This window comes from Oncorhynchus tshawytscha, linkage group LG12, assembly GCF_018296145.1.
Source record: "Oncorhynchus tshawytscha isolate Ot180627B linkage group LG12, Otsh_v2.0, whole genome shotgun sequence".
Classification (NCBI taxonomy): domain Eukaryota; kingdom Metazoa; phylum Chordata; class Actinopteri; order Salmoniformes; family Salmonidae; genus Oncorhynchus; species Oncorhynchus tshawytscha.
The window spans coordinates 37010372-37025123 of NC_056440.1; the positions used below are offsets into that span (position 1 = coordinate 37010372).

Consider the following 14752-nt stretch of genomic DNA (forward strand, 5'->3'; position numbering starts at 1 on the left):
AGTCTGTGTTGCCCAGCAACAGCCCCAAAACATCACTGCTCTAGAGGAGATCTGCATGGGCCAAAATACCAGCAACAGTGTGTGAAAACCTTGTGAAGACTTACAGAAAACGTTTGACCTCTGTCATTGCCAACAAAGGGTGTATAACAAAGTATTAAGATAAACTTTTGTTATTGACCAAATACTTATTTTCCACCATAATTTGCAAATAAATTCATAAAAAATCCTACAATGTGATTTTCTGGATTTTTTTTCCCTCATTTTGTCTGTCATAGTTGAAATGTACCTATGATGAAAATTACAGGCCTCTCTCATCTTTTTAAGTGGGAGAACATGCACAATTGGTGGCTGACTAAATACTTTTTTGCCCCACTGTATGTTTGGTTATCTTTGTCTGTTCTCGCCACATTGCTGCTGAGAGGGCCTGTCTATCCTCTGATGACAGTTGTTTACTCTGAAGGAAGAGTGGAAAACATGACAGGCAGCCAAGCTATGTCCTTGGATCATCATGGTTATTTTGTACAACAACACTAGAGAAAGATATGAGCGTGACTGGACTCCAAGCTGTGCCTAGATTGGAGGCAGCAGCAGCCTGAGAGGAAGTGCTAGTTTGACAGAATACAGCACTCAGTGACACTCCCTATCATGGACTTCCCACATGAAGAAATTCTATAGTATACTATGGTATAAATCACTGTAGTGTATACTGTAGTATTTACAGTTAACTATATTATAAATACTGCAGTAAAGGAAAACAGTAGTAAACTGTAGTATTTATTATAGTGTTTTTGTTTTATTATCTTTAACATAGAAGGGGAGGCATTCTCCTTCCAAAAACCTACTGGAGAATCACTAATGAAGCACATTTTCCATAACCTGTAGGTAGGTAGGACTGGGGTCTGAATGGAGAGTTCAGAGCTTCTGTTCTTTTCTATAACCTGTAGGGAACACAATATATAGTCTATACTTGGCATATAGGTTTCTCACTTATGGGTGGTGCAAATTGGGATATGGGGGAGGGGAACGGGCAGGGTATATGCTAATTAAATACTGTAGTATTTACTATAGTTATAAAAGTGTAGTGTTTTTGTGGACATTACTGTAGTATTTACTAAAACATTCTATAGTAAGTTCTACACATAATTGAGGGATACTACAGTGTGTAGTATAATATACTACAGCTTACTATGGAATTCTATAGTATGTACTGTAGTATTCATTTTTTTAATGTATGTGGGTTTACAGTAAATGACCAAGTATTGTGATAAAACATTCTGTGTCCCTGGATCCTCTCACTCTCCGGTCTCTTGATCGCATTCTTAAGAAATGGTTTATACAGATTTTGAAAAGAAAATCAGTCATGTCAGGCATAGATTAGTCTGATTTTAATTGCATACTGTGAACCTTTTTGTGTATGGGGACTGCAAGCACTTATTCTTTAATTTCCTTGTGTTTTGAATTTGACTGACTCAGCTGCTATTATATTTAATGAATGTTATGTTTTCCTTATTTGTCATGCTTTCCTTTGTTGTGGGGTCAAACTAGTGTAAGTTGGAGTGGGCATTTGTCTAATTTTACTTATACAAATGTTTGAGATTTAAGCTGAATTTAGTTAGTATCATTTGAATTAATTTAGTGTATTGTGGTATACTACAGTGCCTTCATGAAGTATTCATACCACTTGACTTATTCCACAATTTGTTGTTGTAGTCTGAATTCATAATTGATTAAATAAATGTATTCTCTCACCCATCTACACACAATACCTCATAATGACAAAGTGAAAACCCTGTTTTTAGCAAATTTATAAAGAAATGTCATGCATAAGTATTTACACCCCTGAGTCAATACATGTTAGAATCACCTTTGGCAGCTTTGCTTAAAGGTGAATTTGTCTCCCAGTGTCTGTTGGAAAGCAGACTGAACCAGATTTTCCACTAGGATTTTGCCTGTGTTAGCTCTATTCTGTTTTTTTTTCTTATCATTAACTCCCTAGTTCTTGCCAATGACAAGCATACCCATAACATGATGCAACCACCACCATGCTTGAAAATATGAAGTGTATCTTTGTATTGACTGGGTGTTTTGGTACACCATTTGTAGTGTAATCACTTCACCATGCTCAAAGTGATATTCAATGTCTGCTTTTTTATTTTTTTACCCATCTATCAATAGGTGCCCTTCTTTGCGCAGCATTGGAAAACTTCTAGTCTTTGTGGTTGAATCTGTATGAAATTCACTGTTCAACTGAGGGACCTTACATATAATTGCATGTGTGGGGTACAGAGATGAGGTAATCATGTTAAACAATTATTGCACACAAAGTGAGTCCATGCAACTTATGTGACTTGTTAAGCAAATATTTACTCCTGAACTTATTCAGGCTTGCCATACCAAAGGGGTTGAATACTTGACTCGAAATTTTAAACTGCAACACAACAAAATGTGGGAAAAGTCAGTGTGTGACTACTTTCTGAAGGCACTGTATATCTGGATAGGCTGTATCATTCCTGTAAATATCTATTGGGAATGTAATATGTACATTTTTCACTCTCATGATTCTATTTGTAGTGGTATTTTATTTAAATGTTTTTGAGACTCAATTCAACATCCTAGGTGTATAGTGTGAGATTTTTCTTCCCAATTGGAATGTTCAGCGAGCTCCTCCTTCAGTGTTGCTTCACTTGTGCCTTCAACGTTGCCCTGGATAACCTTATGAAACTATTTTGACATCAGTCATAAATTGTTGTTTTGTTATGGAAATGTGGATAGTTGTGCACAGATTTTTGTTTTACATATTCATGGTGTGGAATGAGGAATGTCATTTTCCAACAGTCTTTCAACCATTTGCTGGATGTACTTCCGTAACTTTCAAACTGTGCATGCACTTATATCACGAATAAGGGCTCTCTGCTTGCTATCCCTCTTTCACATTTCTGATCAGTTATTATACTGCTGGTTGGATTTCAGATTCCTTTTTTAGAACTCTGATGTTTCTCAAAATGGATTCTAAACGTTTATAAACCAAAGATATCCTGGTTATTACAATATCTGGAATGAATCTACACTTCATTCTGTGAGGAATGACAAAATAAGCCATTTCCCTAAGCCATGTTTTATAACAATGTAACTAAGGACTATTGGAGTTTTTGATACAGCATCTGAAGTCAGCTGCAGCCTGCTGACAGCTGTTAGCTAACCAAGGTCAACAGCGTGTTAATACTGTCTTGGTTAATCACGTCTGCTGTTGTTCTGATTCCCTCAAGCTGTGGAGGACCATTTTATTTCAAACTGCTAATGCCATATACCCACCTGGGACCTCAAGGCAAAATAAGAAATATAAGTTCTTGTATTTTTCTTGCATATTGTAAACATTTGCAGTCAATGTTACACATTGGTCAGAATCTCTCCATTTCAATTCAACTATGCGTCTATGACATTTGCAACACTGTATTTTGGAACAGCCCGTGTGATGAGACTGCAACACCACTGACTCAGATGGAAAGTAGTACACCCATGTCTTGATTTAAATCTCTTTCAACTTGGGCATGAACATGCTAAACCAAGGGCTGGGAGCTAATGAGACCAGTGTTTCTGGGTCTGTGAACTGTTTTTAAGTCATGGCCTTTCAAAATGTGTTATGAATCATGTCACTTAGTTTTATTAAACCATGGATCTGCTTTAATTTTGTATAAATGTCAACATTAAAATACTTTTATTGAACATTTTACAACTCTGTCACTCAATCATTACAATCCATGTCGATGGCATTTCATCAGTATCTCTCCCTCTCCATTTTCACCCACTGGGCGATGGAATCTGACTCCATCTTACAGGCCTTTTATAACAGATGTCGGATCAGAGTCATTGGCCTCTGGGAAGTAAGATCGCATGGTATAATATTAGCATTGAATTGAAACCATGCCTGTGGTGGTACCGTAAAAGATACTAAATAATATTCTAGAGTAAATAATTGTATACTGTTTGAATTTACAGTAGTTGATTGTGGAGTGGAAGAAAGTCAAGTGCGATTTTTGAATGTGACATAAGTCCTCTCACCTCAAATCCAAATGGTGAGCCCCCTCTGAGATGCAATCAGTGATGAGCTTAAGGACTTTCTCACCTACAGAACAAAAGTCATACACATTTTATTCATATATCTTACTCTTCCATTTGCCCATGGGTCCAGGTCTCCATTGGAGAAAATGTTGCTGGCTGTGGAGAGGGCTGATAAGGCAACAAAGAACCGAAACATAAAGAACAAAACAGCACTGAGGAAACCATACTATGGAAAAATCAAGCGGACTAGGGTGACATTACAGCCAAGTGTTCTAGAAGCAAGCCATGTGTACTGCATGGGAATTTCAAATGATGTTGAAATGAGCAAGGCAGCAGGGTCATTCCGCCAAACAGTTGTGGTGGTGAGGGTAGGCAACAACATCTCCTCCCCGCTGATCCTCAACACTGGGGCCCCACAAGGGTGCGTTCTGAGCCCTCTCCTGTACTCCCTGTTCACCCACGACTGCGTGGCCATGCACGCCTCCAACTCAATCATCAAGTTTGCGGACGACACAACAGTGGTAGGCTTGATTACCAACAACGACGAGACGGCCTACAGGGAGGAGGTGAGGGCCCTCGGAGTGTGGTGTCAGGAAAATAACCTCACACTCAACGTCAACAAAACTAAGGAGATGATTGTGGACTTCAGGAAACAGCAGAGGGAACACCCCCATCCACATCGATGGAACAGTAGTGGAGAGGGTAGCAAGTTTTAAGTTCCTCGGCATACACATCACAGACAAACTGAATTGGTCCATCACACAGACAGCATCGTGAGGAAGGCGCAGCAGCGCCTCTTCAACCTCAGGAGGCGGCTTGTCACCAAAAGCACTCACAAACTTCTACAGATGCACATCGAGAGCATCCTGGCGGGCTGTATCACCGCCTGGTATGGCAACTGCACCGCCCTCAACCGTAAGGCTCTCCAGAGGGTAGTGAGGTCTGCACAACGCATCACCGGGGGCAAACTACCTGCCCTCCAGGACACCTACACCACCCGATGCTACAGGAAGGCCATAAAGATCATCAAGGACATCAACCACCCGAGCCACTGCCTGTTCACCCCGCTGCCATCCAGAAGGCGAGGTCAGTACAGGTGCATCAAAGCTGGGACCGAGAGACTTAAAAACAGCTTCTATCTCAAGGCCATCAGACTGTTAAACAGCCACCACTAACATTGAGTGGCTACTGCCAACACACTGTCAATGACACTGACTCTACTCCAGCCACTTTAATCATGGGAATTGATGGGAAATGATGTAAATATATCACTAGCCACTTTAAACAATGCTACCTTATATAATGTTACTTACCCTACATTGTTCATCTCATATGCATACGTTGATACTGTACTCTATATCATCGACTGCATCCTTATGTAATACATGTATCACTAGCCACTTTAACTATGCCACTTGGTTTACATACTTATCTCATATGTATATACTGTACTCGATATCATCTACTGTATCTTGCCTATGCTGCTCTGTACCATCACTCATTCATATATCCTTATGTACATATTCTTTATCCCCTTACACTGTGTATGACAGTAGTTTTTTTTGGAATTGTTAGTTAGATTACTTGCTCGTTATTACTGCATTGTCGGAACTAGAAGCACAAGCATTTCGCTACACTCGCATTAACATCTGCTAACCATGTGTATGTGACAAATAAAATTTGATTTGATTTGATTTGTCATCTCAAGAATGAAAAAAATACTATAGTAAGTGCCTATTAAGTACCAAATAAAGCAACAGGGTTGATGACTTAAATTAGGGTACTTTTGCCATTAAAATGCTCAGTCTGATCTTGTGGGGGTGCTGATAAAAATGTAAATAGATTTACATACACAGCCCTGGTTAGCGGATAGGATCGTCTAAACTCTATAGCTTACCCAACTTACCCATTTAATGTAGGAGGTAACATAAGCAAATAAAAGATAAGTGGTCATTGGTCAGAATAATCCGATTGTGATGTCATGCTGTGGGCCAAAAACTCCATCCCACCTGAACAGGCTGTGAACAGGGTGTTATCATTTTCACAATTTCAGAGTGTTAATTCAACCTCATAGTGTGGAAATACATATTTTTTTAAAGAACTAGCATCACATTTTTGACTGCACTGCCCCTTTAAAACGAGGGACAGGGGTTTTTGGACCTTAAATTGATTACTAATCTCATCAAATAAATAATGATCTTCAGAAATGACCTTGTCAAAGCAACTAAATAATACAGTACCAATCAAAAGTTTGGACACACCTACTCATTCCTGGATTTTTCTTTATTTTTACTATTGTCTACAATGTAGAATAATAGTGAACACATCACAACTATGAAATAACACATTGAATCTTAAAAGTGTTAAACAAATTAAAATATATCTAATATTTGAGATTCTTCAAAGTAGCCACCCGTTGCCTTGATAACAGCTTGGCACACTCTTGGCATTCTCTCAACCAGCTTCACCTGGAATGCTTTTCCAACAGTCTTGAAGGAGTTCCCACATATGCTTGAATACTTGTTGGCTCCTTTTCCTTCACTCTGCGGTTGAACTCATCCCAAACCATCTCAATTGGGCTGAGGTTGGGTGATTGTCGAGGCCAGGGGCCTCATTTATAAAAATGTTCTTAGATTTATACTTGAACTTAGTTGTGAGATAATTTCCGACGGTGTGCTTACGTTCGATTTATAAATGATACTGAGCATAAAAAACCTTGCTTGCGCAGGTTCTAAGAAGCCCATTTGTAGCTTACACACCTGTGATCTATACATCTCAAATTAAAGTGACGGCACCTGAATGTGCCTTACAGTCAGCGATTTCCCCTTACAGAATGCTAGCACAAATGAGGATTTAGTCAGGAATAGCCATGGACCAAAAGAGAACAGCAAACGTTTTGGAAGACAAGACCATGGCGATGGTAGAGGAGATTGAAGACAGGCAACATGTATTATTCAGTGAACTAAATAGTGGGTTGACAAAGAAAGCCAAAACAGGTAGCTTGGGAGTGTGTCGCCGCTGCAGTGAACCAGGTGGGGCAGCAAGACAGAACTGTAGCTGATGTGAAAAAGAAATGGTCTGACCTTAAACTGCAAGGGAAAAAAAGAATAGCCATACATAAACAGCAGGAAAATCACTCACGTCAGGTCGAGACTTGGCATAGAGATAAGATCATTTCCACGTATTTGGGCTGCAATCTGAGGTGCAGTTAACTCTAATGAACTTATCCTCTGCAGCAGAGGTAACTCTGGGTCTTCCTTTCCTGTGGCAGTCCTCATGAGAGCCAGTTTCCTCATAGCGCTTGATGGTTTTTGCAACTGCGCTTTCAAAGTTCTTGAAATGTTCCAGATTGACTGACCTTCATGTCTTACTCTGATGATGGACTGTCATTTCTCTTTCCTTATTTGAGCTGTTCTCGCCATAATATGGACTTGGTCTATGGACCATAATATGGACTCAGATGTACAAGATGGGGAGGGGGGCGAGGGTAGGTTGACCTCAGGTCTCCCCACTGGAAGCCCGAGGCAGGGCGAGCGGGGGAATCTATCAAATAGCACACCTCTAAATGTGTACAGTACTAATGCAATTAGTCAAATCAGTCACACTACGAAATACTACCAAATAAACCACAATTCATTCATAATACTGTGAATACAGTTGAAACCGGAAGTTTACATACACCTTAGCCAAATACATTTAAACTCAGTTTTGACACTTAATGCTAGTAAAAAATCCCCTGTCTTAGGTCAGTTAGGATCACCACGTTATTTTAAGAAGGGTGAAATGTCAGAATAATAGTAGAGAGAATGATTTATTTCAGCTTTACATAGACTCAATTAGTATTTGGTAGGATTGCCTTTAAATTGTTTAACTTGGGTCAAACGTTTCGGGTAGCCTTCCACAAGCTACCCACAATAAGTTGGGTGAATTTTGGCCCATTCCTCCTGACAGAGCTGCTGTAACTGAGTCAGGTTTGTAGGCCTCCTTGCTCGCACACGCTTTTTCAGTTCTGTCCACAACTTGTCTATAGGATTGAGGTCAGGGCTTTGTGATGGCCACTCCAATACCTTGACTTTGTTGTCCTTAAGCCATTTTGCCACAACTTTGGAAGTATGCTTGGGGTCATTGTCCATTTGGAAGACCCATTTGCGACCAAGCTATAACTTCCTGACTGATGTCTTGAGATGTTGCTTCAATATATCCACATAATTTTCCTCCTCATGATGCCATCTATTTTGTGAAGTGCACCAGTCCCTCCTGCAGCAAAGCACCCCCACAACATGATGCTGCCACCCCCATGCTTCACAGTTGGGATGGTGTTCTTCAGCTTGCAAGCCTCCCCCTTTTTCCTCCAAACATAACGATGGTCAATATGGTCAAACAGTTCTATTGTTGTTTCGTCAGACCAGAGGACATTTTTCCAAAAAGTATGATCTTTGTCCCCATATACAGTTGCAAACCGTAGTCTGCCTTTTTATGGCGGTTTTGAAGCAGTGGCTTCTTCCTTGCTGAGCGGCCTTTCAGGTTATGTCGATATAGGACTCGTTTTATTGTAGATATAGATACTTTTGTACCTGTTTCCTCCAGCATCTTCACAAGGTCCATTGCTGTTGTTCTGGGATTGATTTGCACTTTTCGCACCCAAGTACGTTCATCTCTAGGAGTCAGAACGTGTCCCCTTCCTGAGCGGTATGACGGCTGCGTGGTCCCATGGTGTTTATACTTGCGTACTATTGTTTGTACAGATGAATGTGGTACCGTCAGGCATTTGGAAATTGCTCCCAAGTATTAACCAGACTTGTGGAGGTCTACAATTGTTTTTCTGAGGTCTTGGCTGATTTCTTTTGATTTTCCCATGATGTCAAGCAAAGAGGCACTGAGTTTGAAGGTAGGCCTTGAAATACATCTACAGGTGCACCTCCATTTGGCTTAAATTATGTAAATTAGCCCACCAGAAGGTTCTAAAGCCATGATATCATTTTCTGGAATATTTCAAGCTGTTTAAAGGCACAGTCAACTTAGTGTATGTAAACTTCTGACCCACTGGAATTGTGATACAGTGAATATTAAGTGAAATAATCTGTCTGTAAACAATTGTTGGGAAAATTACTTTTGTCATGCACAAAGTAGATGTCCTAACCGACTTGCCAAAACTATAGTTTGTTAACAAGAAATGTATGGAGTGGTTGAAAAACGAGTTTTAATGACTCCAACGTAAGTGTCACAGACATATAGTTGCATTTTATTCTGGTTTGTGCAAAATTGTTATGAATAGTATAAAACCAGTCTGCACACCACCAAGGTGAATCGGTTTAGTCTTGACTCTTGGTTGACAGTGTTGGGGGATGGGTAATGTAGTCTTGACTCTTGGTTGACAGTGTTGGGGATGGGTAATGTAGTCTTGACTCTTGGTTGACAGTGTTGGGGGATGGGTAATGTAGTCTTGACTCTTGGTTGACAGTGTTGGGGATGGGTAATGTAGTCTTGACTCTTGGTTGACAGTGTTGGGGATGGGTAATGTAGTCTTGACTCTTGGTTGACAGTGTTCGGGGATGCATAATGTAGTCTTGACTCTTGGTTGACAGTGTTGGGGGATGGGTAATGTAGTCTTGACTCTTGGTTGACAGTGTTTGGGGGGATGGGTAATGTAGTCTTGACTCTTGGTTGACAGTGTTCGGGAATGGGTAATGTAGTCTTGACTCTTGGTTGACAGTGTTGGGGGATGGGTAATGTAGTCTTGACTCTTGGTTGACAGTGTTGGGGGATGGGTAATGTAGTCTTGACTCTTGGTTGACAGTGTTGGGGGATGGGTAATGTAGTCTTGACTCTTGGTTGACAGTGTTGGGGGATGGGTAATGTAGTCTTGACTCTTGGTTGACAGTGTTGGGGGATGGGTAATATAGTCTTGACTCCTGGTTGACAGTGTTGGGGGATGGGTAATATAGTCTTGACTCTTGGTTGACAGTGTTGGGGGGGGATGGGTAATATAGTATTGACTCTTGGTTGACAGTGTTGGGGGATGGGTAATATAGTCTTGACTCTTGGTTGACAGTGTTGGGGGATGGGTAATGTAGTCTTGACTCTTGGTTGACAGTGTTTAGGGATGGGTAATGTAGTCTTGACTCTTGGTTGACAGTGTTCGGGGATGGGTAATGTAGTCTTGACTCTTGGTTGACAGTGTTCGGGGATGGGTAATGTATTGATGCTCGAGTGCCAAATCAACATTAATTTGTTTCTATTTGTTTTCGTTACTTTTTTTTATATTGATGAGTCTTATTTTTGTATATATTTTTTATATTTATATAGTTTATTTATTTTCGTGGTTCCAAATGTCTGAATAAAAATTATAGTTAGTGCAGAATGGTCCCAAATGTCTCCCTCGTTGCCAGTGTAGTGGAAGATGTGTCCATAGCTTCTCTTGCGGTACTCATCTAGAAGGACATAGAGCATGACAATAGTCAAAAGTGGGCATGCAGGTTGGACAGAATAAGATAGGCCAGTACAAAGTGTGTGAAATGTCAATTAATGGATGCTGATTGCTCACCTGTGAGTAGGTACCGCTGCTCATAGGTGCCATTGCCCATGCTGTTGTACTGGTCCAGTATTTGGGGAAAGTATTTATCTTTAAATTGGGGTTTTGGGTCAGTGCTGTGCTGTGCTCAGGATTCTTGACCTAATAAGCATGAGATGTTCGGGGGAACAAACCCGATGTCTTACCTGAAAACGCCTGTACCTGAAAATGCCTGTTCCTGAAAACGCCTGTACGTGAAAACGCCCCTTGCGTCTTGGTGTAGAGGGAGAGCAAAACAATAATGCTAATTAAACAGAGTTGGCATCTTGAAAGGCCTGTTGGTGAAAGCCTCAGCAAATAACTGTTTTTATGAAATGTTCATTGTCTGAATCATACAACATAGAGGTCAATTAACAAACCTGAACCCAGGCAACATATTGGACCCTATGCATAGTGGGAGTTGTAGTCCTTTCAATCGACTCAGGTGTGAAGTCCTAAAAGGCACTATCACAAGAGAGACACTACTAAATATTGCCCCACTAAGGTATCCCATTATGGCAGCTACAGCATCCGCCTCATGCGGGAATAAATTACTTTTCAATACCTGACTAATTTGTCCAGACACTGTCAATAGATATCAATGAGATGTGAATGTTGGTGGGAAAAAAAGTATAGTTTCTGAAGACAATGTGAAAAAAATGAATAAAAAAACGTAATTCATTAGAGATTACTGTTGAGTGTGAAAACTCTACTAATAACATTAAGTATCAATTTGGAGAGACACATGCACTCTCGCTCACTGTCACTTTCTCTGTATCAGTATTATCAATCGAGTTTGATTGTGCTTGCATGGTTGCCGAGTCCATATCGGTAAACTACAGCAGGCTGGGTTTAGTAGACCAACGTTTCTATATTGAGATGAACTGAAAGACTTGGTATCCTTTACAAGGAGGATTTATTACCTCCAGTCAATTGATTTTCCGAACGCAAAGATCAAAGACGCAATGATGTCTTTTATCATACGATTTTTTTATATTTATTTTATTTTATTTTTTAAAGTCAGTCAGAGGAAGAAAAATACTTTTTATGCAAATTACAACTTTGCAGGAAGGTAACATTTTATTGCAGATACTACAGCCAAGGATTTGAATGAATAAAATTGAGAACGTATACCATTCAGAGTGTCTCACAAATTATCAGGGAAGGACACACAATAGAAACAGGACACTTCAGTCTTCCTTTTTACATAGAGTAAAAATTCATCCAACATTCGTCCAAATAGTCATCTGTGAATTATTTTGTATCACAGAAACAGTCAATAAATAATAATTTCATAAGTCCTCAATATTTCTGTTATTCTTTATCTGTAAGGGCTTAGAATATCTATATTTATGTTGTTTGCATACATCTTTCAGACCTCTTTTCCTCAGTGATACTGAGTAAAATATATGCTCTGTATGTATATATATTTTTTAATTACTGTGGATCATTGTGAAACCTCTTATCCGAATGGCATGCTTAAGATTTTTGAAACAAAATCCTGCTTATAAGGGAAATGCATATTCATATTTACATTGAAACACCCGGCCACAGGCTCAAACAGTTGGAAGGCGATAGGTAAGTTCATTTGCAAATGATCCCTCAGAATAACATCTGAAACATTTTGACAACCCGGCCATTTGTTGAACAACTTAAAGTAACAAGGGACATAGACTTACAGAGACTCGAGCCCAGTCTATTAACTGCCCATCTCAAAGCTTGGGTTGTGCTGTACATTACCCCACCCTACTCCCTAACCCCAACACATACACGCTCCACACACATACAAACAATCAAATCAAGAGGCTTAGCACCTAATTTAGCTGATTCTTGGTTTTGGTCAGATGACCTGTTTGAAATGTTAACATGGAAACCAGCTAATGTAGTATATATAATATTCATACATACAGCATCCCTGACCACAGATGGGAAAAATAAGCCTGACTTTTATGAATGTCGACAAATAAATGCAGTTCTTGAATTCGCTAGAGTATTTAACAAAACTCAAACACATTGAAATAACACTGGATTTAAGAATGTGCTCTATAGAATGACTTAAATCACGGTTTGTTTTTACAAGATTATACCATATTTAAAAAAAAATTCAACTATAAACAAGATTTTGACGAAAGATAATATGAAAATTAAAAAGGCAAAATTTCTACAAAAATAAATACCCAGTGTACGTCGGAATAACTTGGTATACTGCAGACATAAGCACTACATAAAGAAAATAAGCAAAGCTACAGTATGCCTATAAGTTTCACTTTCCCCTGACTATGGCCTGACACCTTGGATCCAACATTTCTGTCAGCACATGAAAACAAAAGTATAAATAAGACAATAAATAAAAACAGAATGAATAAAACATAGGCAATTCTTACTGTTAGTATAAAAGCATTTAAAAAGATCCTTCGGTCAAATCAGTTCATAGCTCTGTCTTTTTGTTCTGTTTTCTCAAGAGTGCCTTTTCATACAAAAATATCAAAATCAGTCCATCTTGTCATAACTCTCTACTTGAACTGGTCACTGATATGTCCGATCTGAGACTGCATGCTGCTGGTTGGTGGACTTGAGATGCCCTCTGACCAGTCGGACATGTTAGAATGCGGGGAAGAGCTAGACCATTGGTCGGGAGACCCGGGGGAGGGGGTTAGAAAGGGGTGGTCCGGGACCTGTAGCTGGTGGTTCGGGGTGTTGTCCATGGGGCCGGAGTAGCTGTGCTGGGAGGGAGGGGTGAGGTACTGGGTGCTGGGCAGGTTCTGGCTCATGATCTGGGTCTCCTGGGGTAGGATGGTGTGGATAGGCATGGAGCCCTGGTTCCCTGTGCCCTGCTGGAGCTCTGAGCCACTCAGCTCGCTGCTGATGAAGTTCTGGCTGATGGAATGGCCACTAGTGCCAGTGTTAGAGTTCTGGTGCTGCAGCTGGATGCTCTGTTGCTGCTGCTGGAGCTGCTGCTGCAGGTTCTGTTGGTGCTGCATCTGCTGCTGCATCTGCTGCTGGGCCTGCTGCAGAAGGTGGGGCTGCGAGGCCAGCCGGGTGTTCTGCAGGCCCTGGTAGCTCATCATCTGGGACAGGCTGGTGGTGGGGAGCCCGTTGTGGAGAGAGGTCATCATGCCTTGCTGCCCGCCCCCCTGGTGCAGACCGCCCTGCCCACCGACAGGACCAACCCTCATGGGATTGAACTGGCTGGGCTGGCCCATGTTGGCGTGCATCCTGGAGAGCCAATCACACTGGCCATTCATGCCCCCCGAGCCGTTGGAGCCTGACACAGGAAGGTGGGTGAGACGGGGCGGGAGTGGGTCGAACTGCATGTGTGCCAGCTCCTGCTTGTTGGGCATGCCCATGTGGTTGACCCCCATGTGGGGGTCGGACATCCCCTGGAGGTGGTTGAGCGACATGGACGGGGACTGCTGGAAGGGGGACGTCATCATGGGAGGAGACGCCACGTCAGAGATATAACCGTGTGGAGACTCCAGGGAGTCCACCGGGGACAGAACAGCTGAGCTATCCAGCACACTCCCTCCCTTCCCATCCTGGGAGGCTTTCTTCTTGTTCTTCATGTCCTTGCCGTCCTTGCAGCCGATGCCCTTGGCGCTGGGCTTGCGGGCCTTCTTGCCCTGGACTTTCATGCTGCCCAGGTAGCCATTGGGGGAGCAGAGGGGGGGGGACAAGGTCGTGCCCATGGAGCCTCCATGGCCATGGCTGTGCACGGGTGCACTGCGGACCAGGTTGTACTCATCCATGAGACGGACAATGTCGTGGTGCATCCTCTCTTGCGCAATGTCTCGTGGCAGCCGGTCCATGTGATCAGTTATCTCGCGGTTAGCAAAGTGCTCCAGCAGGACCTTGGCCGTCTCGTAGCTTCCTTCCCTGGCAGCAAGGAACAGCGGGGTCTCCTCCTGAGGAAGACACACAGAGAGAAACATGTTTACAGTGGGCCACAGACAGACAGCTCTCTCTTGCAAAATTGATTGTATCTCAGTAACCATGTTTATAGCCTTAGTTTTTATGCGAGTAAAGTCACCATATTTTTAAGAAATCACGACAGCTGTGATGGAAGTTTCGGTACAATTTGATAAACGCTGACAGATCATTTATTTGTTCGACATGGTGGGATGTTTTTGTGTCGTTAAAAGTAAT

At 41.5% G+C, this 14752-nt stretch overlaps 1 protein-coding gene across 2 annotated transcripts in view; it reads right to left on the bottom strand.

Annotated features, from left to right (window-relative positions):
- Window positions 1-11667: 11667 nt before the first annotated feature.
- Window positions 11668-14752, bottom strand: part of LOC112263102 (neurogenic locus notch homolog protein 1-like) — a 50128-nt gene continuing 47043 nt past the window's right edge. For both annotated transcript variants that reach the window (XM_042294883.1, XM_042294882.1), the window contains exon 34: window positions 11668-14511. In XM_042294883.1, the coding sequence (XP_042150817.1) occupies window positions 13123-14511 (1389 nt within the window). In that variant the 3' untranslated portion in view covers window positions 11668-13122. The remainder of the gene's footprint in view (window positions 14512-14752) is intronic.